Genomic DNA, 26369 nt, shown 5'->3' on the forward strand with positions numbered 1-26369 from the left:
AGAACACTTGGTCTAAATCCCCCTTTCCCCCATCCTACCCCCCAAGCCTGGGGTGCCCTTTCCCAGACGCTATCTGTGGAAAGGGTGGGCTCAAATGTAAAGTAAAAGCATCAGGAGGCACGTGAGTACAAAGCAGAGCCTCCCAGTGCATTCCCGGGAGCACGGCTCTCTCTTTAAGGATCCTGGTGACATTCTTCTCAGGTACAGCTGTCTGCTGGGCTTCAAGAATTGGCTCCTTGAGTCTCGAGTCTGAAGCTGGTGGTTCTCTCTACCATCCGGTTCCCTGGTGTGGCCTTGGTTAACTCTTGTTCTGTGTTCTCTGGTCCTTGGTGTGTTTCCACTGCCCCAATTTCTTTATCCTGGACAAATGAGGCTAACCCTGAGCTTCCACATGGTGGTTTGGGCTGGAATGGGGGGTGGGGGGGACATCTGTGCATGCTCCAGAGACCGACATCTGCCCACAGAGCCAGAGGCAGAAGAGGACCTGGCTGTCATGCCCGCCCATCTCTCCTCGCTTTGCTCTATGAAGCTGCATCCTTGCAGACAGCGAGGCTCCCGCCCCTACCCCAGACTTCTTGTTTCCAGGTTGAATGCACCCATCTCCTTCACCTGACCCTCTTACCTCTCTCCTGACATGTAGTAGACCCCTCCCCCCACCTCTTGGTTCTTCTGCGGTGGGTACAGCTCACATTTCTCCCCTTGGAAGTACCTGGCGCATAGTAAGCTCTTAAATGGTTGTTCTGTCCGATCTTTTATGTGGAACATGACCAGGGCCTGGGTCTAGAAACGACAAGGTCATGTGGTCAGGACTGATAGGAGTCCGCCTGGGGATCCACGTGGGTCCGAGTCTCTCGCTGGCCTGGCCCTCACGATAGTGGCCAAGAAGACTGCGTGGGCATCGGAGGGTTCCTTTCCTCCTGGCTGTCCGTGTGTTCTCAGTTCCACCCATGCCCACGGCTGGGGTCAGGCTTCCTGACTACAGGCAATCACTCGGAGATCCCTGATCTCTTAGGTGGGGAGAGGCAGTGGCAGTGTGGGTGCCTCATCTGCCACTTCAGGATGTGACCAGTAAAATCCAATGTTTGTGTCCTCACCTGCGCCCCCCCCCCTCACCGCCCCCCCAGGGAGGAACCAGCTAGGATTTATAAATCAGAAACTTCAGCAACAGTGTTTGGGTCTTAAGCATTTATTGAAGTATATTAGAAGTTAGTAAAGAGAGAACATGTGGCGATCAGAAAGTACAGAAAGAAAAGCTGATGTCTCTTAGGATCCAGAATTGTCTCCTTCTTCTCCTTTCCTTTCTGCCACCAACTGCAGGACCAGGAACAAAAGAGACTAGAGCTGGAACCAGCCTCACCTCCTACTTCCTGTCCCCCTCCCTCAGAAGGGGCCGTCCTTCAAGCTGATTGGTTGATGGGGAGGGGGGTCCTCCTGTTGATGTCATAGTCCGAAGCCTCTGAGAACAACGCCCCAGGAAGGGCGGCCAGGTGTGGTCTTGATTTAATCAACCTTAAGTAGGTTCTCAGTCAGTCTCTCAGTCTCAGCCAATTCAATCAATTCCAAATCAGTCTTCAGGTGGGGCCCCTGGGTGTCTGCCAAATCCCATTATTTTCTCTCAAGGACCTGGTACAAACCATTCACAGTCTCTGGGTGAGAGGTGGATCATTGCATGCGTCTATCAGTCTGCTCATGTTTGTGGTGCTCAAGGGCTTCCCTTCCCCTCACTTCTCCTCAGCGTTTGAGTTCACCACCACCACCTCTCCAGGTACCACAGCAGAAGACACTGGCCTTTCATGACCAGTGTGAATTAACATTAATATGGAACCTTGCATTTTTGGTGTTAACTCAAGCACAGAACAACCTTCTTACAACAGAAAATTAGGAGGGCTTGCCCTTGATTAAACCAGTTCCCTTCATGGTGAGAGAAAACTGGTGAATTTGGAATCAGAAGTCTTGGGTTCAAATCCTAGCCCTCTTCTCACTATTTTGTGACCTAGTACAAGTCAAGTCACCCTCCATATGTGAATTTCCCCCTAAGCAAAATGAGGAGGTTGGAAGAGGTGAACTGTGAGGTCTAAATTGATACTCTTTAAGCCACTAACCCTCTGCTCCTAAAAGACAGATCCCCCCAAAGGGAAATCATGGAGAAATCAAGGGCAAAGGTGCTATTGGAATATCCACCAGCAGAAATGTATGGCAGCAAGTGCAAAGACAGACCCATGTGCTAGCACAGTTATAAACAATTCTGGGTTGAGAAGAAGCTGTGGTGGAAATATTTGGAAGGTCTCTGACAGAAAGTTAAAGAATTGATGTAGACATTTTATTTCTGAAGACTTGGCCAGAGGAATAAATCTTAGTTCTAGCTGTGTGCACTTAGACGAGAGGAAAGGGCCAATTGGTGTTTAACTAGATGCTTAGACAGACCCACGTCTATGTAGACATACAATATGTGGGTGTGTCTGTACCTGTAGACATAAACTTCCATTCTCTTGCCTCCCCCCAGCTGCCAAACCCTTGGGAGGCAAGAGCATCTCAACAAGCCAGTGCAGCCTCCGTGTGCTGAGGGGATCAGGGTCATGGTGCACTTCACCTGCCCTGCAGGAGCCCAGCCCCAGCTCCCAACTAGGAGTCTCCTCCTAAGGCTGGAGGAGCTGAAGGTGACAGAGTGATTGGGTTCTGGTCCAGAGGGAGAGGCTTATTGAGAAGATGGGTGGACTTATGATTACTCTTGGTTTTGACAGACTTTGGGCTCCCAGCTGAGAACAAAGGGGAGGGCCCAAATGCTGTCTGATTTGGGGGCTATTTTGCCACCAAGGTGGTTCATAGTGGAAGTCCAGACACTGGGACAGGGCTTGGAGAGAGATATTGTGACATGGCGGGACAGAGGGTTCTGAGGGCAAATGGCTGTGGGCATAGCAGAGAAGGACACAGCTGAGGTGGAATTGGGGTCCCTGTGGTGCAGAGGGTTGAATCCTAGCTTCGGAAGGTGCTCCATCTGCTATATATCACCTAATAAAAAACTTGTGCGCATGTCCAGGAGCCAGCCCATGGAGATATGGTCACCAGCCTTGAGGGGAGCTGGAAGGGGCAAGCCCAGGGCTTTCTGGAAACCTTTGGCCAGGAAAGGCCTGACCGTGCTGCACTGTGCTTGTGATTGCCCCGGGCCTGATCACACAGGCTCCCCACAAGCGTGTGAAGTCTGTGCTTCTCACTGGGTGCAGATGTATCTGTGGGGGTGAGGGTTCAGGATTCTTTTGGGGAGAGTTCTGTAGCTATTACTGTTTCATTCAATGCCTTTCCACTAAACTACGTGTGCTCTTGGCTGACTAATAAAATTAAGCAGAGTGGTGGGGACTCAGAGTCTCTATGCTGTAAGGGACCTCAAGGACCATCTAGTCTGAGTGTGAATGCTTGTTCTGAGAGAATGCGGATCCACCAGGCACCCAGCACCTGCTGAGTTTTTGAAATAAGCCAGAGAAACAGGTCTAATGGGACATCATGCATGCCAATGTTTTGGATGTAATCTCTTTGTTTGTCTGCAGAGCATAAAGGGGGCAAGTTACCCTCACCCTGACCCTCTGCATTTTGTAATGGAGGAGGAATAAGCAATTATTAAGTGCCAACTGTGTGCCAGGATAAAAGTGCTAAGCACTTTTACAATTATTCTCTCATTGGATCCCTACAACAACTGTGGGATTTGGGTGCTATGATCACCCCCTTTTATAATTGAGGAAGCTGAGGTGCACTGCATGCACTTCACCTCTATTTGCTTCACTGTCTTCATATATAAAACGGGGGACTGAATCAAACTGGCACCTACCTTCTTGTTCACATCCCCCACTGACATGTTTTTAGTTTTCCCTCACCAGCCAGATGGCATCCTTGGTAACTGGGGCATTTTAATTAAATGACAATGTAAATAAAGCAATAACAGAAGCTCTCCCATGAATCTTGAATTCAGCCTCACAAATACACACACACACACACACTTGATGGGTATAATGTGGTTGTTTGTCCTTTGTTCTCAAAGAGGACCATGATGGGCATCATGACTTACTGTGAATTGGCTTTAAGTGAGGGAGGGCTGTGAAAGGTCATCAGCCTCACTCTCTCCTCCAGAGCCACCTGGACCCAGTGGCAGGATATATATCAGGACCCCTGGACACGGTCCTGGATGTTTAAGGCAATTGGGGTTAAGTGACTTGCCCAAGGTCACAAGCTAGTAAGTGTCTGAGGTGAGATTTGAACTTAGGTCCTCCCAACTTTAGGGCCAGAGCTCTATCCACTGGGCCACCTAGCTGCCCCAAGTGGACCTCATCATACTAATTCATAGGATTCTTATATCCCTGGAGAACCATGTGTCCAGGACACCTGCATGAAGGTACAGACAGGTCCCGAGGCAAGTTATACTTGGGATACTGAAAGACTGCCAAGGTCACCAAGGGCATGATTGATGTGTCCTCCACTGGACCTGTGACCTCTCCTCCAGTGCACCTTGGCTGTTTCCCACGTATGATTTCACTTCTCCCTGTTCTAGTCCAGCATGCCCTGTTCTAGCTGTTCTGAGCTCCATTTCCATGGTTACCTGACATCCTGTCCTACACCCACTGGGAAAACCATGGTTACTTTAAATTATTCTACAAGCATGTATTAAATGCTTACTCAATGAAGGCACTGTGCGATAGCCCCGGGGAAACAGAGACCCTCCCCTCCCAACACTTTCCCTGCCTTTGTGGCGCTCACAGTCTAGGTATGACTGGACACACAAAGAAGTATGCCAACTCTATGGAAGGTCATCTCAAAGGGGAAGGGCCTAGAAGCTTAGGGGCTTGGGAAGGGCTCCTGCAGAAGGAAGGATCTGAGGTGAGTCTGGAAGAAAACTGGGGAAAGTAAAAGGCAGAAGGAGGTAGAGCCTGTTTCTGGGCATGGGGGCCAAGCAGGGCAACTGTACGGACGTGAAAGAAGGGAGTTTTGTGTGTGAGCAGAGTTGGTAGAGGGCAGTCAGAGCGAGGAGGGGGACAGGGGGTCTGAACTGTATACCTGGCCCTGGAGGGAGTAGGAAGCCTCTGTCTCACTGAGGAGGGATGTGAAGGGGAGGATGAAATGACCAGACTTGGTGATGGAGGGCTGTGACTTGAAAGCCTCTCCTTTCCTGAGAGCAGCCCAGAGCTCAGGAGTCAGTGACAGTTGGGAGGGTTTTCTCTGCTGGGCTTGTCATGGCTTGTGCAGGGGCCTCCACTGAGATGAGCTCTGCCCTTTGAACTCTCCTTTTTCTTCTACAGTCCCCTGAACTGCCCTTCACCTGCCACCCAGAGGGCACCCCCTTGAACCTTGCCAGCAGAATCATTTTGGGCCTTGGTGGGACTCTAATCCGCCATAGGACATGGGGGGGTGGGGGCAGTCCTTGTTGTGATGGAGATCAGCAGCCTGAGGCCGATGGAGCAGGAGAGGAGGAAGAGGAGGTAGCACAGCTGAGTCGGCCCAGAGCAAAGGGAGACCCTAGGCGGCAGCTGAATTGAGTGGGCCAGGCCTCCCTCTGCAAAGTGGGGAGACTGAACACCAGAAGCACTCTCCACTTGTGGGACCAGTGCAGTTTGTCTGCCAGAAGATGAGAATTGGATCCTAATTCCTTCACAGAGGGAGGTCCAGGAAGAGGAGAAAAAGAAGAGGAAGAAGAGAAGGGAAGAGAAGAGGAGAGAAGAGAGGGGAAAAAAGAGGAGAGGAGAATCCAGGGCTCAGGAGCCGACTGACCACTGCCCAGCCAGGTAGGCCAGGGCCTCCCCTCTCTGGTCTGACTCTTCCTGGAGTGTGGACACTTAGGAGGGCGCAGTGGCTGTGACAGCCTCACATCCAGGCTCTGGCTGATGGGGATCCTGCCTCTTGCCTGGGCACTTGGCCCTGGGATGGGATGGAGGGGGCACAGGCCAGTCTTTCTTTATACTCTCTTTATACCTGTTCAGCTGAACCTGATGAAACAGGGGCCAAAGCGGGGCGCCTCTGTGCCCTGGGACTCTTAAAAAATTTAACTTGATTTTATCTTTAAAAAAATTTCTCCTATTACACGCAAAGATATTTTTTGAGCTCCACATTTTTCTCCCATCTTCCCTTCCCTCCCCGCTCCTGAAGCCAGCAAGCAATCTGATAGAGGTTAAACATGACAATCATGTTAAACGTATTTCCACATTAGTCATGTTGCGAGAGAAGGATCAGAACAAAAGGAAAAAACCCACAAGAAAGAATAAAAAAGAACAAAAACAAAAAAGCGACAACAAAAGTGAAAATATTCTGCTTCAATCTGCATTCAGACTCCATCGGTCTTTTTCTGGAGGTAGAGAGCATCATGAGTCCTTTGGATTGCCTTGGGTCATTGTATTGCTAAGAAGAGCCAAGTCTATCACAGTTGATCATCATACAATGTTGCTGTTGTTGTGTACAACGTTCTCCTGGTTCTGCTCACTTCACTCAGCATCCGTCCACTTAAGTCCTTCCAGGTTTCTCTGAAATCTGCCTGCTCATCATTTCTTACAGCACAAAGTATTCCATTGCATTCATATACCACAGCTTGTTCAGTCATTCCCCAATTGATGTGTGCCATGGGAACTTGAAGGAAAAAAGGGAATGGTGGTTGGGGGGCAAGAAGGGGACCCTGAGTGGAGAGTCCCCTATGTCCAACTTGATCCATTGTAATCTCAAGGTGGCCAGCACCCTGAGGATCCTGAGTGTGAAGGAAAGCCCCATCCATCCATCCATCCATCCATCCATCCATCCATCCATCCATCCATCCATCCATCCATCCATCCAACCACCAACCCACTCACCCACCCCTCAGCCCATCCATTCTCTCGTGCTCGTGAGCCGGGCCCTTTCCGTCCTGGCCTCAGTGTCTGTAAAGCGGCCATAACCTTCTGCTAGAGGCAGCCTGGCGAGAGGGAGAGAGCCCCTGCTTGGGGGAAACCTTGCTTTTCTTCGGGCTCGGAGCTGAACTTCTCCCTACTCACCACAGGGGGCGCGCTGCGGGGCGGTGAAGGCTGAGGCTACGGCCACGCCCAAGGTCGGGCCGCAGCTTGGCTAGGGCGGGTGCTACAGAATGGCAGTGCGCAGGCGCACTGCTTGACAGGCCGGGCTAGGGCGCGTGCGCATGCGCAGGCGCACGGCGGAGGCCTGAGCCGGGGAGCATGGCGGCGCACAGTGGTCTCGGCTCCGTCCGAGGAACCGCGGCCTCGGCCGGCCTCAGCCTCAGCCTCGGCCTCGGCTTGCGACTGGGGTTGCTGCTGCTGCTGCTGGCCCCGGGCTGCGGGGGCGCGGCTGACAAGCCCATTGAGGTAGGAGAGAGGGCAGGGGCGGGGCGGGGCGGGGCGGGGAGGGCGCTGCCGCCTCGGCTGCTGGGGGGCGGGGCCTCCCGGGGGCGGGGCCTCCCGGGGGCGGGGCCTCCCCGCTGGGCTCCAGTCCCGCTTTGAGAGGCTTCAGTTCTTTGGCAGAGGAGGAAACTGAGGCCCAGGGCGGGGCCGGCGCTGCAGGGCCCAGAAGGGGGCAGGGCTTTATTAGGCGCCTGCTGTGTGCAGACCAGAAGTCCCATTCAGTGAGTAGCTGGGCCTCAGTTTCCTCCCCTGTAAAAGGGGGCGGGATCAGGTCTGGCACCCAGTGGGGCCCAACCCATGCCCCCTGCCTCCCCTCCCCCAGGAGCCCGCCCAGGGGTGGGTGGGTGCTGTGGGATCTTCCCGGGCCTCAGTTTACCCCTGGGTCCCCCCAGCCCCTCCCAGCTTTTGGAGGGCGACCCCTCCTCGGAGCAGGGCATGCCCCTTGAGGTGGGCCCCAGCCCCCACCCCCTGCAGGGCTCCCCCTCCTCCCTGGGGCTCTCCCCTGCACATAGTAGGCTCCACCTGGATACACTGTGGGTTTGGGCTCCCCCTCCTCTGGCTGTGGCCTGGTCTGGAGGCTGGACCTGCTTCGAGAGCTGTGCCCCAGAGCTAGGCACGGAGCAGCCTCACCTGTGCTTGCGAAAGCCCCCAAGGAGGATTTGAACCCAGGGCCTGTGCCTCTAGACCCACAGTGCCCTGCCTGGCCCCTCTGAGTGCCCGCGGCCGGGCCCGACTTACCCTTTTCCTCTCTCTCTGTGGCAGGAGCGGGCGGAGCAGTTTTTCAGGAGCGGGCACACCAACAACTGGGCCGTGCTGGTAAGGAGGCCCCTGCGTGGCCCCTCTGTCCATCCTGGGCCCCCCCAGAACACCCCGGGCCCTGCTAGCACATCCCAGGACCCCTCAGAACACCCAGGCCTCCCCCAGAACACCCTGGGCCCTCATAGCACACCCTGGGCCCCCCCAGAACACCCTGGGTCCCCCAGCACACCCCGGGCCCCCCCAGCATACCCTGGGCCCCCTAGCATACCCTGGGCCCCCCCTCCCTGCCTCTAGGCCCCCCCACCCCACTCCGTGAAGCACGGCAGTCCTGGGGTGGGGCTGGTTGGGGGAGGGGGCCCAGCTGCCCCCCTCACCCCCCCATCAAAGGTCAGTATGTGCAGGCTCTCTGAGGGGGCAGAGCAGGTCCAGCCCAGATGGGTTCCCCCATTCACCAGACTCCAGGGGTGGGCCTCCCTGTCCAGCGTCTCCCTGCAGAGGAGGCTGCTGCTAGGCTCAGGACGGGGGGACACCTCCTGCCCCTCTAGGGCAGCCCACTTGGGGTGATGGCCATTGGGCTCTTTTCTCTGGGCCGAGCAGGGCAACTTTGTTCCCCTTTGGGTGGCACCCTTAGGTCCTCAGAGGCAGCCCTCAGGTGCCTCAGCATCTTCCCTTCTGGGCCCTTGAACACAGCAGGGTCGTCACTTTTTGGGTCGTGGATACTTGGGGTGGTCCGGGCAGCCAGAGGCTCATGGAGATGAATTACACTGAAAGACAGTCATCAAAATATGAAGAACCCTAGGTCACAGACCCGTATGGACCCCAGACTCATCATCCCGGACGCTTTCTGGGGCCTGACAGACTCACCAAAGGACAGCCTCCCTAGGGCTGGGTGGCGGGGCTTTCCTGAGCCCAGCGTTTGTGGGCCCTGTCTGACATTCCGGATCCATACGGACTTTGGAGGCTTCTCCCCCCATGAAGCGATAGCCGCACCTCTTCCGTTTTGTCCTGGTGATTCTCGGTTTTTGGACCAAAGTAGGAGACTTTGACATCCATCCCTGCTACATGTTGTCTTAATTCCAGCCTGTCAGGATCCTTCGCTTTCCTTCCTAGTCCTTAGCACAGGGCCTGGCATAGAGTAGGTGCTTAATCAATGCTTATGGATTGATGAATTGAGCTGCAAAATAGACAAGAAAGTCTTCCCTGGAGACATGATGTGAATTACTACAGAGCAGCCAGTTCTGAATGTACTTAATAATGCCGTCTCCTAGCCAACCTTTCTCCATCTTTTGCACACGTTTCTGAAATCTAGGCAAACTATATTTATATTGTTTCCCTAATAGGTCAGTTTAAGAACCCTGCCACAAAGGAAAGAAGTGTAGTCTGTTATTGATAAACCATTGTTTCCATCCTGTCCCTTTAATAGCATGCTCTAGAATTTCAGGGAAGGGGGTGGTGGTGGTGGATTGAAGTCAGACTCATTGACCTTCAGGTTGCTACTCTTTTTGTTCCTTTTTTGGGTAAAATCAGGGCATTTGCTCTTCTCCATCCCTCTGGCTCCTCCCTGTTCTTCTCAGCCACACGCAGAGTACTTGGCTACTTGGCCCTCTCCCGGGTGGCCAGACAGGTACCTTTCGGCTCTCCCCTTACTTTAGATGTCACCCCTTGATTGGATCGTGCTTCCCAAAGCTGACTTCTTGGCACCTTCTCCTCCTTCATTTTGGGCACCCTGGCCTCCTTCCAGTTTGCCTTCACAACTCCTCTCCCTTCTTCCTTGGGTTGCTTCTTCTGGGCCCCCTCCTCTCCTACTCCCCCCCCCACCCCCTTTTATTTCACTGAGATTCTGGCGAGGTCATTCTCTTCGTTGGTGTGAAGCAGCTACTCTTCTTAGTACTCCAGGAGCTTTTAGGAATCAGATTTTTAGGAATTAAAATTTGGGTTTATCAATTCCAGCAAGTCTGTTTTGGCTCTTCCCCTTTGCATTCTCAGGACTTGAAATCTCAGAGAAATGAGGACGTCAGAGAGTCCTAGAAATTTCTATACTCACTATGCTTGTGCTCTGTGTTGGGGACCATAGAAAGTTTAGCTAAACCACAATCCCCATCCTCAGTGCAGAAACAGGCAGCTCAGATTCACAAATCATTGGGCAGTGACGCATCCTGAGTAAAATCTCCAGTGATTTTTTTGTTTCCGTTTAATACCCTGTGATGCTTATTTTCAATGTCTCTTTCTCTGGAGAACAGATTTCATTGTCTCTTCTTTCTTTCTCTTTTCCCCATTATTTAAAAAGATTATTTATTATTTAGTTTTCAACATTCATTTTTTTTACGATTTTTGAGTCTCACATTTTTCTCCCTCCATCCCTTCTCTCCCTCCTCCCTAAGACAGCAAACAATTCGATATAGGTTGTATATTACAATCATGTTAAACATATTTCCACATTAGTCATGTTGTGAAAGAAGAATTAGAATAAAGGGGAAAACCACAGGAATGAAACAACAACAAAAAAAGTGGAAACTGTTGGCTTCGAATTCCATTCAGACTCCACAGTTCTTTCTCTGGAGGTGGAAGCATTTTCCATCATGAGTCCTTTGGCATTGTCTTGGGTCATTGTGCTGCTGAGAAGAGCCAAGTCTGTCACAGCCTAGCATCCCACAATGTTGCTGTTACTGTGTACAAAGTTGTCCTGGTTCTGCTCACTTTACTCAGCATCGGTTCCACTTAAGTCCTTCCAGGTTTTTCTGAAATCTGTCCGCTCATCATTTCTTACAGCACAATAGTATCTCTTTACATTCATATGCCACAACTTGTTCAGCCATTCCCCAATGGATGGGCATCCCCTCAGTTTCCAATTCTTTGCCACCACAAAAAGAGCTGCTATAAATATTTTTGTACATGTGGGTCCTTTTCTCATTTTTATTTTGTTTTGTTTTTTTGGGGGGGGGAGGGGCAGGGCAATGAGGGTTAAGTGACTTGCCCAGGGTCACATAGCTAGCAAGTGTCGAGTGTCTGAGGCTGGATTTGAACTCAGGTCCTCCTGAATCCAGGGCTGGTGCTTTATCTACTGCACCACCCAGCTGCTCCCCCGCCCCTTTCCCATTTTTATGATATCTTTGGGTTATAAACTTAATAGTGATATTGCTGGGTCAGAGGGTATGCACAGTTTTTTAGCCCTTTGGGTATAGTTCCAAACTGCTCTCCAGAATGATTGGATCAGTTTATAGCTCCACCAACAATGCATCAGTATTCCATTTTTTCCATATCCCCTCTAACATTTGTCATTTTCCTTTTATGTCACATTAGCCAATCTGATAGGTGTGAGGTGGCACCTCAGAGTTGTTTTCATTTGCATTTCTCTAGTCAATAGTGATTGAGAACAATTTTTCGCATGACTATAGATAGCTTTATTTTCTTCATCTGAAAACTGCCCATTCATATCTTTTGACCATTTCTCAGTTGGGGGATGTTCCCTTCTTTCCATTTCTTGACATCAAGTACAGATAGAGACATGCTCTATCTTCTGGCATCTCATCTGTCTCCTGTTGAGTAAGAACAAATTAGGGCTCATCTTCGTTTTTAAAAATCACCTTTTTTGCTTTGACTCTTCAGGTCTGCACTTCAAGATTCTGGTTCAATTATCGCCATGTGGCCAACACCCTCTCTGTTTATAGAAGTGTCAAGAGACTCGGCATTCCTGACAGGTGAGAGAACATCTGAGATAAATCAAAGGTCCCTATTTGCTGTTGGGTCCTTAAAGTGGGTACAGAACCTGGGGTGAAATAGATAAAGCAAAAAAGGCACCGTGGCATCCCACATAGGTTTGGACTCGGAGAAAGCTGGGGGAGGCCCCAGGCAGCTCATTGGCCTCCGGAAGCCTCCAGCAGCTGCCAAGGCCATCTTCCCAAAGGGCAGGGGTCAGTCTCCTGCCTGGCCAGCTCCTGTGTCCCCCATAACCCTCAGCGGAGGGGCTGAGCGCCCACCGGAGGGGGATTCAGAAGGGGAGCAGTGAGGAGAGAACCTTTAGGGATGCAGGGTGGACCTGGCAGAGGAGCAGATGGGGTTATGGGGACCAGCAGGCAGCTCATGTGACTGCCCTGTGGAAGCTGTGAGGGGTGCGTCCTGGGCCAGATGGAGTCAGTGAAGCAGTGGGCCCAACACAGAGGAATGGCCCAAGCCTCTAGTTGATAACAGCGAGGAGACGGGTGTAGCTCTCTGGGCCCAGAGCCCTGGGCCTGGAGCAAGGAGGACCTGAGTTTTTTTTTTTTTTTTTGGCAGGGCAGTGAGGGTTAAATGACTTTTGCCCAGGGTCACACAGCTGGTACATGTCAGGTGTCTGAGGTCGGATTTGAGCTCAGGTCCTCCTGAATCCAGGGCTGGTACTTTATCCAATGCACCACCTAGCTGCCCCTAGGACCTGAGTTCTAATCCAACCTTAGACACTTCTGGTTCTATGACCCTGCACAAGCCACTTATAATTTGTGAAACACACAATGCATTGCTTGGCACGTAGTAAGTGCAGAAGAAGCGTCGGCTGTTAGATGATCACGTTCTGTATGCGTTCCTGCACCTTCCCGCTGTCTCCACTGCAATGGAAGCTTCTTGAGAGTTGGGACTTGTTCTGTGTAAACGTATCTCCCTGGCATGCTGCTTGGCTCATTGGAGGTACTTCTGCATCGTCTGTTATTAATTTAAGTGGCAAACAGAGGAGCCCGAGCAGGAGTTACACGGTCGTAGGCCAGGTGAAGGACCCGAATGGAGGGAGCCTCGGGGCCCTGTGGCAAGAGCCCTGGTGAGTGGATTGGAGAGGAGGGCTGGTCGGGAGAGGCGCCTGGGTGCAGTGGGAGTGATGGTATTTGTACTGACACTCACAGGCCCCGCGTGAGAAAAGCAAGCCAAGCGAGTGCCGTGTTGAGGGGAGCAGGGAGGCGGGGAGGTGCCGCCTTCTGAGCCCCTACTCCATGGCCTCTTCAGTCTCATCAGCATCACATAAGGCCGCTCAAGCGAGGCACGTGACTGCGGCTGCTTTTTGTGCCCATTGAATCTGGCTGGGTCCCGGGAACGAGATAAACGTACTGGAGTGGATTTCTCTTGTACCTGAAAGACGGTGCTGTGTCAGAAATAGCTCCTTCTTGCAGAGCGCCATCCGTCTGAGGCGGTCTACATTCAGGTGGGGCTGATTGATGGAGTAACTCCCTTGGCCTTTTGCTTCTCAAGCTGCAGCCAGGATGAGGGGAGTCTTTGCTTAGAGAGAAAGCATGATGGGATTCGGGTTTGTTGTAGCGATTCCTTTAAAATCAATTAAAATCCACTTTCTTTTCTGTTGCTTCCAAAGATTACATAACCAACCAGCCCGTTGGTGCGGTAGATGGGAGAGCAGGTAGAGAAGAATTCTACCTCATTTTTGCTAGTGATCATTATTTTTTATGCCATGTCATAGTTCTCCTGGCATCTAGAAACTGTGGGCCATATTCCAAGTTTCAAAAGCCTTTGGGCTGGGGGAGGTCAGGATTAATTTATATTCTCGTAGAAATCATACTTTGATGTGAAACTTGGAAAGTACAGCGCTCAAACAGCCATCACAGTGAACACATAAGGCATAATGTATTGAATGCAGCTAAAGATATACAAGAGATAATTTATAATATCCTGGAAAGATCAGTCTTGGCATGAGCCTATCGGTTATAGAAAAGGAAATGAGGTTCTCAGAAGAATGTAGGAAAAAATTGTGTTTTCTTAGTTAAAAGACTTATATAAACATCACATCCTGCCTCAGACACTTCATAACTGTGTGACCTTGGGCAAGTGCCTTCCCCCTGTTTGCCTCAGTTTCCTTATCCGTCAAATGAGCTGGAGAAGTAAATGGCCGAGCGCTCCAGTACCTCTGTCGAGAAACCTCCGACGGGGTTAGACAGGACTGAACGACCACAACGATGCCTAGGCTCATAGGACGGCGTAACCCTGTGCTATGAGCTCAGTCCGTCGGCCAGTAAACCTTTATTAAGCACTGCGTGGCCGACCCCAGATCTTAAGCTGAGTGTGGCCCAGGAGATGGACGTGAAATGAGAAGTCGCCTGCTCTCCAGGAGACACCTTTACCGCAGAGAGGGCACCGCTCTTGTGGCCGATGGAAGCAGTGGTGGCTGGCCAGGGAACTTCGCAGAGCTTGTCTGTGTCAGGAAGGGGCTGAGTGGAAAGTCATTGCCTCGGTGCCCCCGGGGTCCAGGCCAGCATTTTGAAAGCCTCTCAGTCTAGGGCTATGGAACAAGACCAGCATGGAGATCCCCTCCCGAGGAGGCGTTTCCAGCCATCATGCTGAGTGTCAGTTGGTCGCTCTCCACTCGGGAGAATTGCTTTTTGATAGTCAGACCACGAGGACACAGGGACACAAGGGAAAATCAGTTCATCAGCAGGAAGCGTTGATTAGCCCCCAGTGCGCCAGGCCCTGTGCTCTGGCCTGTAGGCACAAGGACAAAGAAGAATCATATCAGACCTTGATTTGTCCTTGGAGGGAACTTAGATGAATTTGGTCCAATTTCCTCACCTTCCAAGAGCAGTGGATTGGCTAGGGGCAGTGAGTCAGGAAGACTTGGGTTCAAATGGGGCCTCAGACACTTCCTAGCTGTGTGACCCTAGGTGAGGCACGCTGCTTGCTTCAGTTTCCTCATTTGTAAAATGGAGATGATAACTGTCCCTCCCTCCCAGGCTTTTGGTGAGGTCATATTTAGCTCTCTGGCTGATAAAGTGCCTGGCACTTTAGTAAAGGTGCTCTGTCAGTGCCTCTGGTCAGTCTGTCTGCAGGCATGCCCTATGTGCTCACCTTGCGCTAAGCAAGCCTCAAGGATTCCAGGAAGGCCGGGGCTGGGGCTCCGTGCAGATGCACTCAGCAGCCTCCCAGACACAAAGATGTGCACACTTGGTGCTTGTTTTTCTCTCCTGGCTATTTCCCTGCTCTTCTCGCTGCTCTGTCTGCGATTGTCATCTGCATGGGAGCCCTTGGCTTTGCCACGCTGCCCCAGCACCTCCTTGGTTTCTGTCTCCTGGTGAGCCACCACCTTCAGGAAAGAGCCTCAAAGTGGGCACCAGGGCAGAGGGCAAGTGGGCATGGCGGTGGTCCTCGGGCCAGCTGCCCTGGTCCTTGTGGTCCTTCCTCCTTGGGAGAACATCCATTCAGGTGCTCACACATTTTGGGTGGTGTGTCCCAAAGAATTGTGTGCTCTCTCTCTCTCTCCTTTTCAGTTGAGATGCATTGGCTTTTAGCTGTTTTCAAAGGAGTGAGGTGAGGACCTGGAAGTCAGGAAGACCTGAGTTCAAATCTCAGACATTTCCTAGCTATGGGACCCTGGGAAGGTCACTTCCTCTCTGTCTGCCTCAGTTTCCACAACTGTAAAATGAGGGTAACGATAGCCTTCATCTCACAGGGTTATCGGTAGGATCCGGTGAGATAAAATTTGTAAAGTGCTTTGCCGAAGCTGTCACTATGATGATGTAATATCATCAGTGCTTATTACTGTTATGCCGTGCATGAGCTTTTATGTCACTCTAATCAACCTGTCCGAGAGGTGGCATGATGGAGTGCAGAAGTCTCCAGCACCCTCGAATATGTGTCTGTCTGTTTTCAAATGCCTGGACAATGATGAGTTAAAGGCGAAATGCATTCAATACAAACACTGAAATCAATTAATTACTGGTTAAACATCTGCAGTAAATATTAGCAGTGATTTCAATGAGAGTTATATGATTGTGTATCCTGTTGTTTATGGAAATCTTTGGTTGCAGCTGTGTGATCCAGTCAGTCAGTCAGTCAGTCAATAGGTATTTTTTAAGCCAGTGTCACACACTGTGCTAAGTAATCAGGATGGAAAAGATGCTCACAGTCTAATGAGGGAGACAATATGCAAGCAGCATTGTACAGACTAGCCACAGACAGGAGAAATACTGCTAGTTAGGGGATTGGGAAAGGCTTCCTGTGGAAGATGGATATTGGCAGGGACTTGGAGGGAGTCAGGAGGCAGAGATAAGGAGGAAGAAAGTTTTTCTTTCATTTCAGTACTTGGTTTTAAAGGTTGTCATAGCTGAAGAAGATACCTCATGAAGATACACGGATCCAATGGAAGAAGTCCATCGCTGGCTGCATTTAGTAAATCATAATACTCATTTTTCAATCTTATCCTTCAATTCTGGAAAGATTTTTGTTAGAATTTGGCTGGTAAATTTCCATTTTCCCCAGTGTTTATCAGTTGCTCTTATAAATTGTTTGGAAGATAATGCATTTTGTATTTTAAACAAATGGCCTAAAAACTCATTGAAACTGTTCATTTTAAGATTTGTAAATAAGTTAGAAGATTCTGTCTCCAAGTTTCTAAAGTGTGTTGAAAGACAGGTGGTATACATTGTTTTCAGGGTGGAAAAAAAAAGAATCACACAACAATGGAAAATTTCCCAAACATTCACTTCAACAGTTCTCTCTTCATAGTGGGATTTTCTTTTTATAATCAATACTTTCTCCTCCAAAGCTGAAACAGACAAAAGGCAAAGGTGGAAAACTCTCTTTACCAGTGAGACAAAGTGCTGCCTGCACAGTGGCTACGAGCATGGCAGAGCATGCCTGACCCGGATCAGAAGAGTGACTGATGAAATATGGGTCGTGAAACAAAACCAACACAACCAAGATCAGAGGGAAAGCAGAAATCTGGGAAGCACCTTTCATTTCTCAAATAAATAGAGAACCGAGTTAAGTCTATAAAAATACAAGTCATTTTTCAATCGAGAAATGGTTAAAGGATATGAAGGCAGTTTTCAGATGAAGAAATTAAAGCTATCTATCGTCATGTGAAAAATTGTTCTTAATCACTATTGATTAGAGAAATGCAAATGAAAACAACTCTGAGCTACCAACCCGTACCTATCAGATTGGCTAATATGATAGAGAAGGAAAATGATAAATGTTGGAGAAGATGTGGGTAAATTGGAACACTAATGTATTGTTGGTGGAGTTGTGAACGGATTGAACCATTCTGGAGAGCAGTTTGGCGCTATGCCTGAAGGGCTATAAAACAGTGCAAACCTTTGATCCAGCAACACTGGATCTGTATCCTAAAGATATCATAAAAATGTGACAAGGACCCACATGTACAAAAGTATTTGTAACTGCTCTTTTTGTGGTGGCAAAGAATTGGAAACTGAGGGGATACCCATCAACTGGGGAATGGCTGAACAAGTTGTGTATGAATATAAAGGGATACTATTGTGTTGTAAGAAAAGATGAGCAGGTAGACTTCAGAAAAACCTGGAAAGACTTAAGTGGACTGATGCTGAGTGAAGTGAGCAGAACCAGGAGAACATTGTACACAGTGACAGCAACATTGAGTGATGATCGACTATGATAGACTTAGTTCTTCTCCACAATGCAATGATCCAAGACAATGCCAAAAGACTCACGATGGAAAATGCTCTCCACCTCCAGAGAAAGAGCTACGGAGTCTGAATGCAGTGCATGCTATTTTCACTTTTGTTGTTGTTTTTTGTCTTTTCATTTCTTGTAATTTTCCCCTTTTGTTCTGGTTCTTCTTTCACAACATGACTAATGGGGAAATGTTTAACAAAATGTGTATTTTGAGTGTTTACACCTTTCTGCAAATTAGGGCTTGGTTGATTGTTTTGCTCATTGTTGAGACTTCAGAAAGTGATAGAGAAGATGTTAATAATGCAGCTTACATTTCAAAATGTGTCATGTTTTTATTTTATTTTTCAGAGAGCTTGTTGTTAAATATTTACCAGCACACCAGCTAGAATGAGTTTGTAATTAACATCAGTTGACTAGAAAAACTCCTGTCTTTACAGGGGCCAAGGTGAACTTGTAATTATCTGTAATTTGCATTACTTTCAAATTAGCCCATACCCACCAAAACATTTTATTTTATTTAGTATTTATTTGTTTTTTTATTTAGTGTTTTATTTTCCCCCAACTATATGTAAAAACAATTTTCAACATTTGTTTTAAAAATTGAGTTCCAAATTCTCTCCCGCCTTTCCACTCCCTTCATTAAGAAGGCAAGCAATTTGATATAGGTTCCATATTAGTCATGTTGTAAAAAGAAACATAAACCAAAATTAAAACCCAAGAAAAACAAAGTAAAAAATGTATACTTCGATCAGTATTCAGACTTTATCATTTCTTTCTTTGGGGATTGATAACATTTTTCATCATAAGCACTTCAGAGTTGTCTTGGATCATCGTATTGCTGAAAAGAGCTAAATCTGTCCCAGGGGATCATCACACAATGTTGCCGTTACTGTGTCCAATGTTCTTCTGGTTCTGCTCACTTCCCTCAGTAGCCCTTCCCTTAAGAGAGCGTCTAACTCACCACCAAAATGTTTTAATGCCAAGAAATTATACTATGTTTACCTTTGTAAATTTCATTTCTTAGCAGCCCTCCTGATCTCCAAATGTCTGAACGGTCTGTGTGTTTTCCAATGATTTTCTGTAGCTTAGTTCATTAGTTTGGTGCTGAGGCCAAAGATAAGGTTCTGATTTGAGGTTTTGCCTCTGCCCCATTCACTCTACTTGTAACCTGCCAGTCTCTCTCTTTTGAAGAGCAGGATCGTGTGATAATGTGACCCAAAGCCACCGTTAGGCCTTGTTTTGCATATACACTGCATGTATTTTCTTTCTTTTGTTTTTGTTTTTGTTTTTGTTTTTTGAGGGGCAATTGGGGTTAAGTGACTTGCCCAGGGTCACACAGCTAGTAAGTGTTAAGTGTCTGAGGCCAGATTTGAACTCAGGTCCTCCTGACTCCAGGGCCAGTGCTCTATCCACTGCACCACCTAGCTGCCCCACTCTGCATGTATTTTCTATCAGAATCTGAAGCCTGCTTGAAATGCTTTTCAGTGGTTTCTTTATTGTATCTTATTGCATCATCTGGCCAGATGTGATAGGATGGTTTGGTGGAGATAGTAGTGAGTAAAACACACTACAGATAATGTTGGCACTGTGGCCTGGAGACACCATTTAGGACATAGGTGAGTCATTAATCACTTGAAATGGAATGAAGACCCTTTCCATGGTGCTGTCGATACTGAGGTGCCATCCAGTACCAAGATGGAAGTCTTGGTCAGAAATGGACCAAGCTTGCCCTTTCTTTTTGTTTTAATGTCAGGGTCAATTTAAATTGCCCTTCTTTGAGAATTAAGCCTCCAATAGAAGCAGCTTCGATATATAAGGGAGAAGATATATTTTTTATTATGAAAGGATCATTTTATATCCCTTTGTTAGTATGAGTCAGAAACAGCTGAAGAGATGATCTTTGAATTTGGCAGTCCTTGTTTCAAAATAAAATTCTAGCCAATTTTCAAGAAAATCATGTTTCAGTTTTGAACTTTAATGTATCTTGAACATATGCAGCAGAACATTTTCTACTTGAAGCTAATCACACATGCTTCATTAATTTATTCCCTGTTTGGGCTGCCCGGTTTTATGGTTGAATGATTGAACAGTTGTCCTATTTCATGCCCACTGGTGTTTATTATCTGTTAGCAATGAGAATTACTTTTGATATTGATTTAGCTGAAGTTTTGAAAGTTTGCTCCCTAATTGTGTTCTCTGTGCTCTCTGGAACCTTCTCCTCACATAGTAGCCCTCTTACTCTTGTGCTGTTTTCAGGGCATTGCATCCCCGGACACTCCAGTCTTCGATATGCCCTCTCTCATTGCTCCCCGATATGGGGAGCCGGAAGGGATGTTAGTTGGCATGTGCCTAAAAAGATTCCCCTCTTAAGTACCCTGAAGAGTGGCCACCTAGACTTTGACTTGGAGATACCTCTAATTGTTAGGAAACTCTTCCATCTCAAGCCTAAGTTTGCTTTAGTAACTTCTACCCACTGCAGCAAATTCTGCTCACTGGCCCTTTGCAAGGGGCCTTACCCCTTTTCTGTGTGCAAAGGTCATGGAAGGCCGCCATTGGGCACCTCTAGCATCTTCCCTCCCACCCTTGGAATTTCTTTAGTTCCTTCCTCTGAATCCACAGTGCATGAACAGGGGGCCTTTCACTAAGGTGGGGGGCGGGGCGCTCTTCTGTGTATTCTGTGTATTCTTTAGCTCACCTGGGCCAAGAATACTTGAATTAAAGAATTGTCTGCATTTGAGACCAAATCCGTTTAGGGCACAGGAGGCTCGAGGGACTTATTGAAGGTGGTGTTTTATTTGTCAGAATCCAGTGTTTTTTAGCCATCAGCCAGCAACAAACAGTAGCATCATGATGATCTCATGCTGTCTACCATCTTTCAGTGTACTGAGAGATGGTAGCGATGTGGTCTGTTGGTGTATTTCTTGGGAGACCCTGCTTGTTCCTCTGGGTCCTCCCATGGAGGGTGCCTTAGATTCAGGGAGAGACGACCTCACTAGGATTGTGTGGTGTGAGGGCCAAAATTGGATATATGGAGCATTGATCTCCCCTTTGAACTTTCCCTTTTATATATTCCTCCCAGGCCAATAAGAGAAGCAGCCTCTGAGCTTCAGTTCATAAAGGATCAGGCTTTACTGCTTGGGAATTAATCGGACCACAAAGGTGGAACCGATTAGGGAAATAAGGAAATAGAACTACAGACGGACAGTCTTAACTCTAAGCGTAGCCCATGCGATCCCAGCGAGTTCCCAGTTAAGCTAGTTCAAAGGAATTTAGGGTTTTCCTTCATAAAACTCACCGGTCTAGAACTGCCCGCCGGGCCGAGAACCAGCACGCCCAAGACGGAGCGCGAAACACCCCACCACCGAGCCGAGCGCCGAAAAGACCGAGAGCCTTTTGAACACCCCCTCCTACCGGAAGTTCCCTCCCTTCCGGTCGAGTCTGGCATTTTCCTCCCCCAAAAGGGGAGGTCCTTCTTAGTAGCATACATAATCCCAGCGTGGGCCAGGTGTGGCCCCTCCCAAATGATTCAGCTAAAACTTTCCACATTAATCTTTACCACAAATAATTTTTACCACAGTGGAGGTGGGTGAGGAAGCCCAGAGGGTGGTAGTTATTGGTGACCTCTTGATCACCTTTTTTCTTTCTTTCTCTCTCTCTTCAGCATCAACAAAACGGTGTTGCTGCCAGCTCGGGTCTCCTCTCTACATACATACTTGCTGTCATCTGTTTGCTTTTTCCATAGTCAGCCTTTTTTTTTTAAACATTGATTTTAAAAATTTTGTGTTCCAGGGGCAGCTAGGTGGCACAGTGGATAAAGCACTGGCCTTGGAGGCAGGAGGACCTGAGTTCAAATCTGGCCTCAGACACTTGACACTTACTAGCTGTGTGACCCTGGGCAAGTCACTTAACCCCAATTGCCTCACCCCCCCCCCAAAAAAAAATTTTGCATTCCAAGTTCTGCCCCTCCCTCTAGTCCTTCCCCTACCTGTTGAGAAGGCAAGCAATATGATATTGATTATACATGCGAAGTCATTCAAAGCTTATGTCCACATTAGCCATATTGCAAAAAAAGTGAAAAAAGTCTGCTTCAATCTACACTCAGAGTCCATCTGTTCTCTCTCTGGAGGTGGAGAGCATTTTTAATTCTGAATCCTTTGGAATTATCTTAGTTCATTGTCTTAATCAGAGTAGCTAAGATTTTCACAGCTGATCATTGTACAGTATTGCTGTAACCGTGCCAATGTTCTCTGGGTTTTGCTCACTTCACTTTGCATCATTTCATGTAAGTCTTCCCAGGTTTTTCTGAAGCTATCCTGCTTGTCATTTCTTAGAGTACGATAATATTCCATCGCAATCATATTCCACAAGTTGTTCAGCCATTCCCCACTTAATGGGCATCCCCTTGCTGATAAAACTGACTTTTGCAGTCTTTTTCTCCGGTGGGATGTGAGTTAGAATTCTGTTTGTTTCTTCCAGCCACATTGTTCTGATGCTTGCTGATGACATGGCGTGCAACTCCAGAAACCCCAAGCCGGCAACCGTGTTTAGTCACAAAAACATGGAACTGAACGTTTATGGAGATGATGTGGAAGTTGATTATAGAAGCTATGAGGTAAATGGTTTTAGAAACATACTTAAACATTTTTAATCCTTTTAATGAACAGTAAATTTATATTGTTTTTCATATGTTCTTAGTTTTTAATTCCGCTGATTGGACAGAATCCGTACCAGATTCACACTTGATTCTTCCACTGCACTTCAGGAAGTCTTCACTGTTTGAGGGCTGGGTACACAAGTACAACGGATCAAAATTTATTATCATATTAGCTTGAAGTTATTTTCTGTGCATACTCAATGAACTTATAATGAAAATAATCCATTCGAATGTTGAAACCAAATCCATTTTATTTCCCCTGAGTTTTAAGGATGCTGGGTATCAGCACCAGCCAGCTAGTATTTCTCTAATATTTTGTTATGCTAAGCAGTGTACATGTGCATCTCTTTGTAGTCTGGAATGATTAAGTCTTGTTTCGAGGGAGGCTAAAAAGCAGCCGTGTATCTGCAGAGAATAAGGGAACACACTGCGTGGAACTGGGCTCCTAAGTTAGGAAATGAGGCTCCTTGAACATGGGATCTTGGAGCCGCTGAGGTCCGTCGACCTTTGGAACTTAGCCCAGTGTTACGTGGCTGGCTCCTTACACTAGCAAGTCAGGACCAGAATCCAGCTCTCGAGATGCCCAGCCCACGGCGAGTCAGCAGTAGCAGGTTTCATTCCCATCGAGTCCAGATGTCTTCTTCAATTTCTGTTAGATTGACGGCACAAAAGAAGGTGTCTGAAGGATCCATCCCATGCCTTTGTCTGTGGAAGGACTTTCAACAATACAAATCATAGCCCTTCTGGAGAGATCCCCAGAAATGAGGATTGGATGGCTCCTCAGAGGCCTCTGGCCACCTGCACGGGCATCACCTCTCCTGTGTAGCAGGTGACTGGTCTGCAGCCTCTGCCCCCAGCAAGATGGAACCTTGTCCGGCTCTCGTGTTTCAGATCTTTCTCACGCTGATGTGAAATCTGCCTGTCTCCAGTCACCAGCTTTTATTGCTGGTCCTGCCTCTTGGTGGATGAGTTACCTGTAGCCATTCGCTCTCCCAGCCCCAGACCCAGGAAGCGTTCTGTCTCCTCAGTTCATACTTTGGAAATTCTCTTTTGGCCACGTCCCTTCGTTGGGCTTGCAGCTGTGCCTCGTGCCCCCGAAGCGCTCCTCTGTCCTCAGTGAGAGCAGCAGTGGTCCCGCTGCCTTCCCAGACCACCACCCTCATTCTGGCCAGTTCTGCTTTATGACGCCTGAGCCCCTGAAGGCCTTGCCCTGTCATCTGGTCACAGCTCATTGCCCCTCTACCCGCCTTCTCTGCCCCTGCTCAGGTACTGCTGAGCCTGGCTGGAGGAGGCCGTACAGCTGTGTCGCTTGGGCCCCGGTCCTCCGTGGCTCATTTCCCTCCATCGCTGTCCACAGGCCACTCATATCCCCTCCCCCTTCTGTTCAACAGAGGCCCCTGCCCGTGTTCGACAGGAAAGAGAAGAGGGGGTCATTGTTTCAGTGCCCTCTGCATCCTCCCTCCTCCCCTTCGCCTCTGCTCTGGTCATCAGGTGTGTTCCTTCCACTGGACACCCGTGCTCTGCGCCTGTCTCCTAGGGGCCCCTCCAGTCTCTCTCCTGGCTGCTTTCCCTGCAGGCCTCCTTTGGTGCCTCCTTCACACGTGCGCCGCAGCGCTCCTGCGGTACAGTCTGACCAGTCCATGGCCCTCGATTGCCCCCCCACCCCTTCTCCTTTATGGTCTGGGAGGCCCCTTGGCCCAGCTGGACTAGCCTCTTGTCCCTCAGGTGTGGTCAGGGCCTCTGCCTTGGCTGTGCCCTATGCCTGGAATGCCTGGTAAGGGTGACTCCCTCCTTCCACTTCACCCCTAGCCATCTCTCCACTGAAGATACCTTCTCTGGTGTCCCCAGCGATCTCTTTAGCTCTTGTCACACCCAGCAGCCCTCCCCCTCCCCGTCCTCCTCCTCCTTGACCTCTGGGCAGTGTGGAACGTCTGGCCCCACGCTGGCCTCTCACGGTTTGTGCCTGCCTGCCGGACCACCGGTTCTCAGCGTTTTCTGCAGGGTCGGTCACTGCTCCCCAGGGCTCTGTCCGAGGCTCGCCTCCCTCTTCTGTCGAGGTGGTCTCGTCCCGTCTGTGCTCCTGCCACACGTCCTTGGTGAAGGTTCCCCTGCCGGCCGAAGTCCATTCCCAGGGGATGGTCTATAAGAGTTCAAGCCCTGCCCTGCTCTCCCACCTTCCCTGTTTCTGCTCCCTTTGGTTGGTTGGCTCAGAGTCTGGCCAGACACTTCCCCTCTGAGGGTTCTGTAAGTGGCAGCAAGTGCACCCTGTGCTTAGCTCCTTCCATATCGATCACCCCTTTTCTCTCTAGACTCTCGCCACATCTGGCCCAAGTGATCCCTCACCTCAGGTTTCAGTTGCTCCTTCCCACTGCCCCAGCTTGGTGTGCCTCCTGTGGAGTCTGACGATGCACAGGTCACCTCGCTGCCTTTGGGGTGAATGGAAAGCCCCCATGTGGCATCTAAAACCCTCGGCAGACGGGCCCCAATCTGCCACTGTAGGCTGATACCACTTATGCCTCCTCTCTGTCTACCAGCCAGGTGAGGCCTTCTCGCTGTTCCTTGTAGTTGGATGAGGCTGCCCCCCTGCCTGGACCCCCTGTAACCCTGGAGGTTGCACCCCGCCCCATTCCCCCCCTACCCCCAGCCCCTGTCCCCTGGCCAGGATGACCCCAAGTCCTGCCTCCTTCAGAGGCCTTTCTCCATCTGCCCAGTTATCCATTTTGCCTGACCTCCCAGTGGCATCCAGGGTCCTGTCACAGCACCTCTTACACCACAGGTTCTTAATAAAGGGTGACTGGTTGATTGTACATTCCCCTGCCACTCAGATGCCTAACACCCTCGGTGAGTTCCTCGGCACTTTTTGTCCAGGCAATCGCAATCATGCTGTGATGCTTCTCTTTCTTTCCCTACATGGGAAATGATTCACTGGACCCCAGTGCTCTTCCAGCCAGTATTAATCAGTTGGGTATTTTGCATCAATCACATAGGGATAATTAGCTAAGGCCTCAAACTCTATCCCACCTTCACCACTTGTTTGCCAGTTATGACGCTCACTTGGGCAGCCACAAGAATGTTGACAAAGATCCCTCAAATTCCATGTCCAGCCCCAGCGTGGGCGGGAGTCCTCGAGGCCTTGGGAAACCCCCTGATTTATTTTTGTACCTGTGGACCTTCTCTCTTGTCCAGCATGAGCAGGCGGTCATCTTCTGACCGCTTGGTCACTGGAGATGACTGTTGCTTTGCCCATCTTGTGAGCACTTAGTCAACAGGATGTTTCACCCAGCCTGGTCCTCCCTTGCTAATGCATCATTTTTGGCCCTCGGGAACAAGGTCTATCAGCCAGTGAGAGTCTGTGTTTTACCATGCCTCTTCTGCATATTTGTGTATCAAACCCTATAAAAATCAGGTCTTGGGGCGCAGGGGCATCTCAGATTGAGAGGAAAATCTGAGGTCCACTTCATTAGAGGGGACCACGGACCCTTTAATAAAGGGCTCTTGACTTGGAGCTCTGCCTCACTGCTTTTTCTTGCATATTGCCCACACCTAAGTCATCCTCCACACGGGAGGCAAAACACTTCCGACAGCAGTTCTGATGTCTCTCTTTTGCTCAAAACTTACCGTTCCCTCTCTGGTTCTTGCCTCTCGACTTGCCTGCCTGCTGCCTCAGTCTCCCATCATGCTCCCTGCATGCATCCTCTCCATCCTGTCCCGCTTCCTGTTAGCTGGGCGGGCTGGTCCCTCTCCCCACTTTGTACCCCAGTAAATGTACCACGCAAACATTGAAGGAGGCCTTGGTAAAGATAGTTCTGATTCCTTGGTATTTTAATTGTGGGGTTGTCCCCAAGGCAACGTCAGACCCTTAGTGATGGCTCTCTGTGGGCCGTCGCTGGGCCAGTCTCCAATCCGCTCCATCATCCCATCATCGAGCCTCTTGTCGGCAGGCCGAGTGTGAGCATCTCATGGCTGATACGTCAGCTGCTTCTCCCTGGCCCTGTAACAAGAAGTAGGTGTGTTCATTGGGTTTGCTCTGTCCTTGAAGAAGCTGAACCGGCTTTCGGTGATCTCTCCCTTTTGTTCTGCTCACCAGTCAGCGGATCAGTGAGGAGGTGTGTGGTGAGCACACGCTTGGGCCCGAAGTTAAGCCCCTCCCTTCTGGAATCCTCCAAGAGCTCAAGGCCCAGCTTGCCAACCTGGGCTTG

The 26369-nt window shown here is 49.4% G+C and overlaps 1 protein-coding gene across 5 annotated transcripts in view; it reads left to right on the forward strand.

Annotated features, from left to right (window-relative positions):
• The window catches only part of PIGK (phosphatidylinositol glycan anchor biosynthesis class K), a 108841-nt gene that overhangs the window by 21045 nt on the left and 61427 nt on the right, over positions 1-26369 (forward strand). For 3 of the 5 annotated variants that reach the window (XM_044004862.1, XM_044004863.1, XM_044004864.1), the window contains 3 exons: positions 8121-8174; positions 11724-11815; positions 21993-22128. In XM_044004862.1, coding sequence (XP_043860797.1) covers positions 8121-8174; positions 11724-11815; positions 21993-22128 — 282 coding nt within the window. Of the gene's footprint in view, positions 1-7136; positions 7323-8120; positions 8175-11723; positions 11816-21992; positions 22129-26369 lie in introns of those variants that run through there. The other 2 variants (XM_044004859.1, XM_044004865.1) reach the window with 1 other exon arrangement.

This window comes from Dromiciops gliroides, chromosome 4 (assembly GCF_019393635.1).
Source record: "Dromiciops gliroides isolate mDroGli1 chromosome 4, mDroGli1.pri, whole genome shotgun sequence".
NCBI lineage: Eukaryota > Metazoa > Chordata > Mammalia > Microbiotheria > Microbiotheriidae > Dromiciops > Dromiciops gliroides.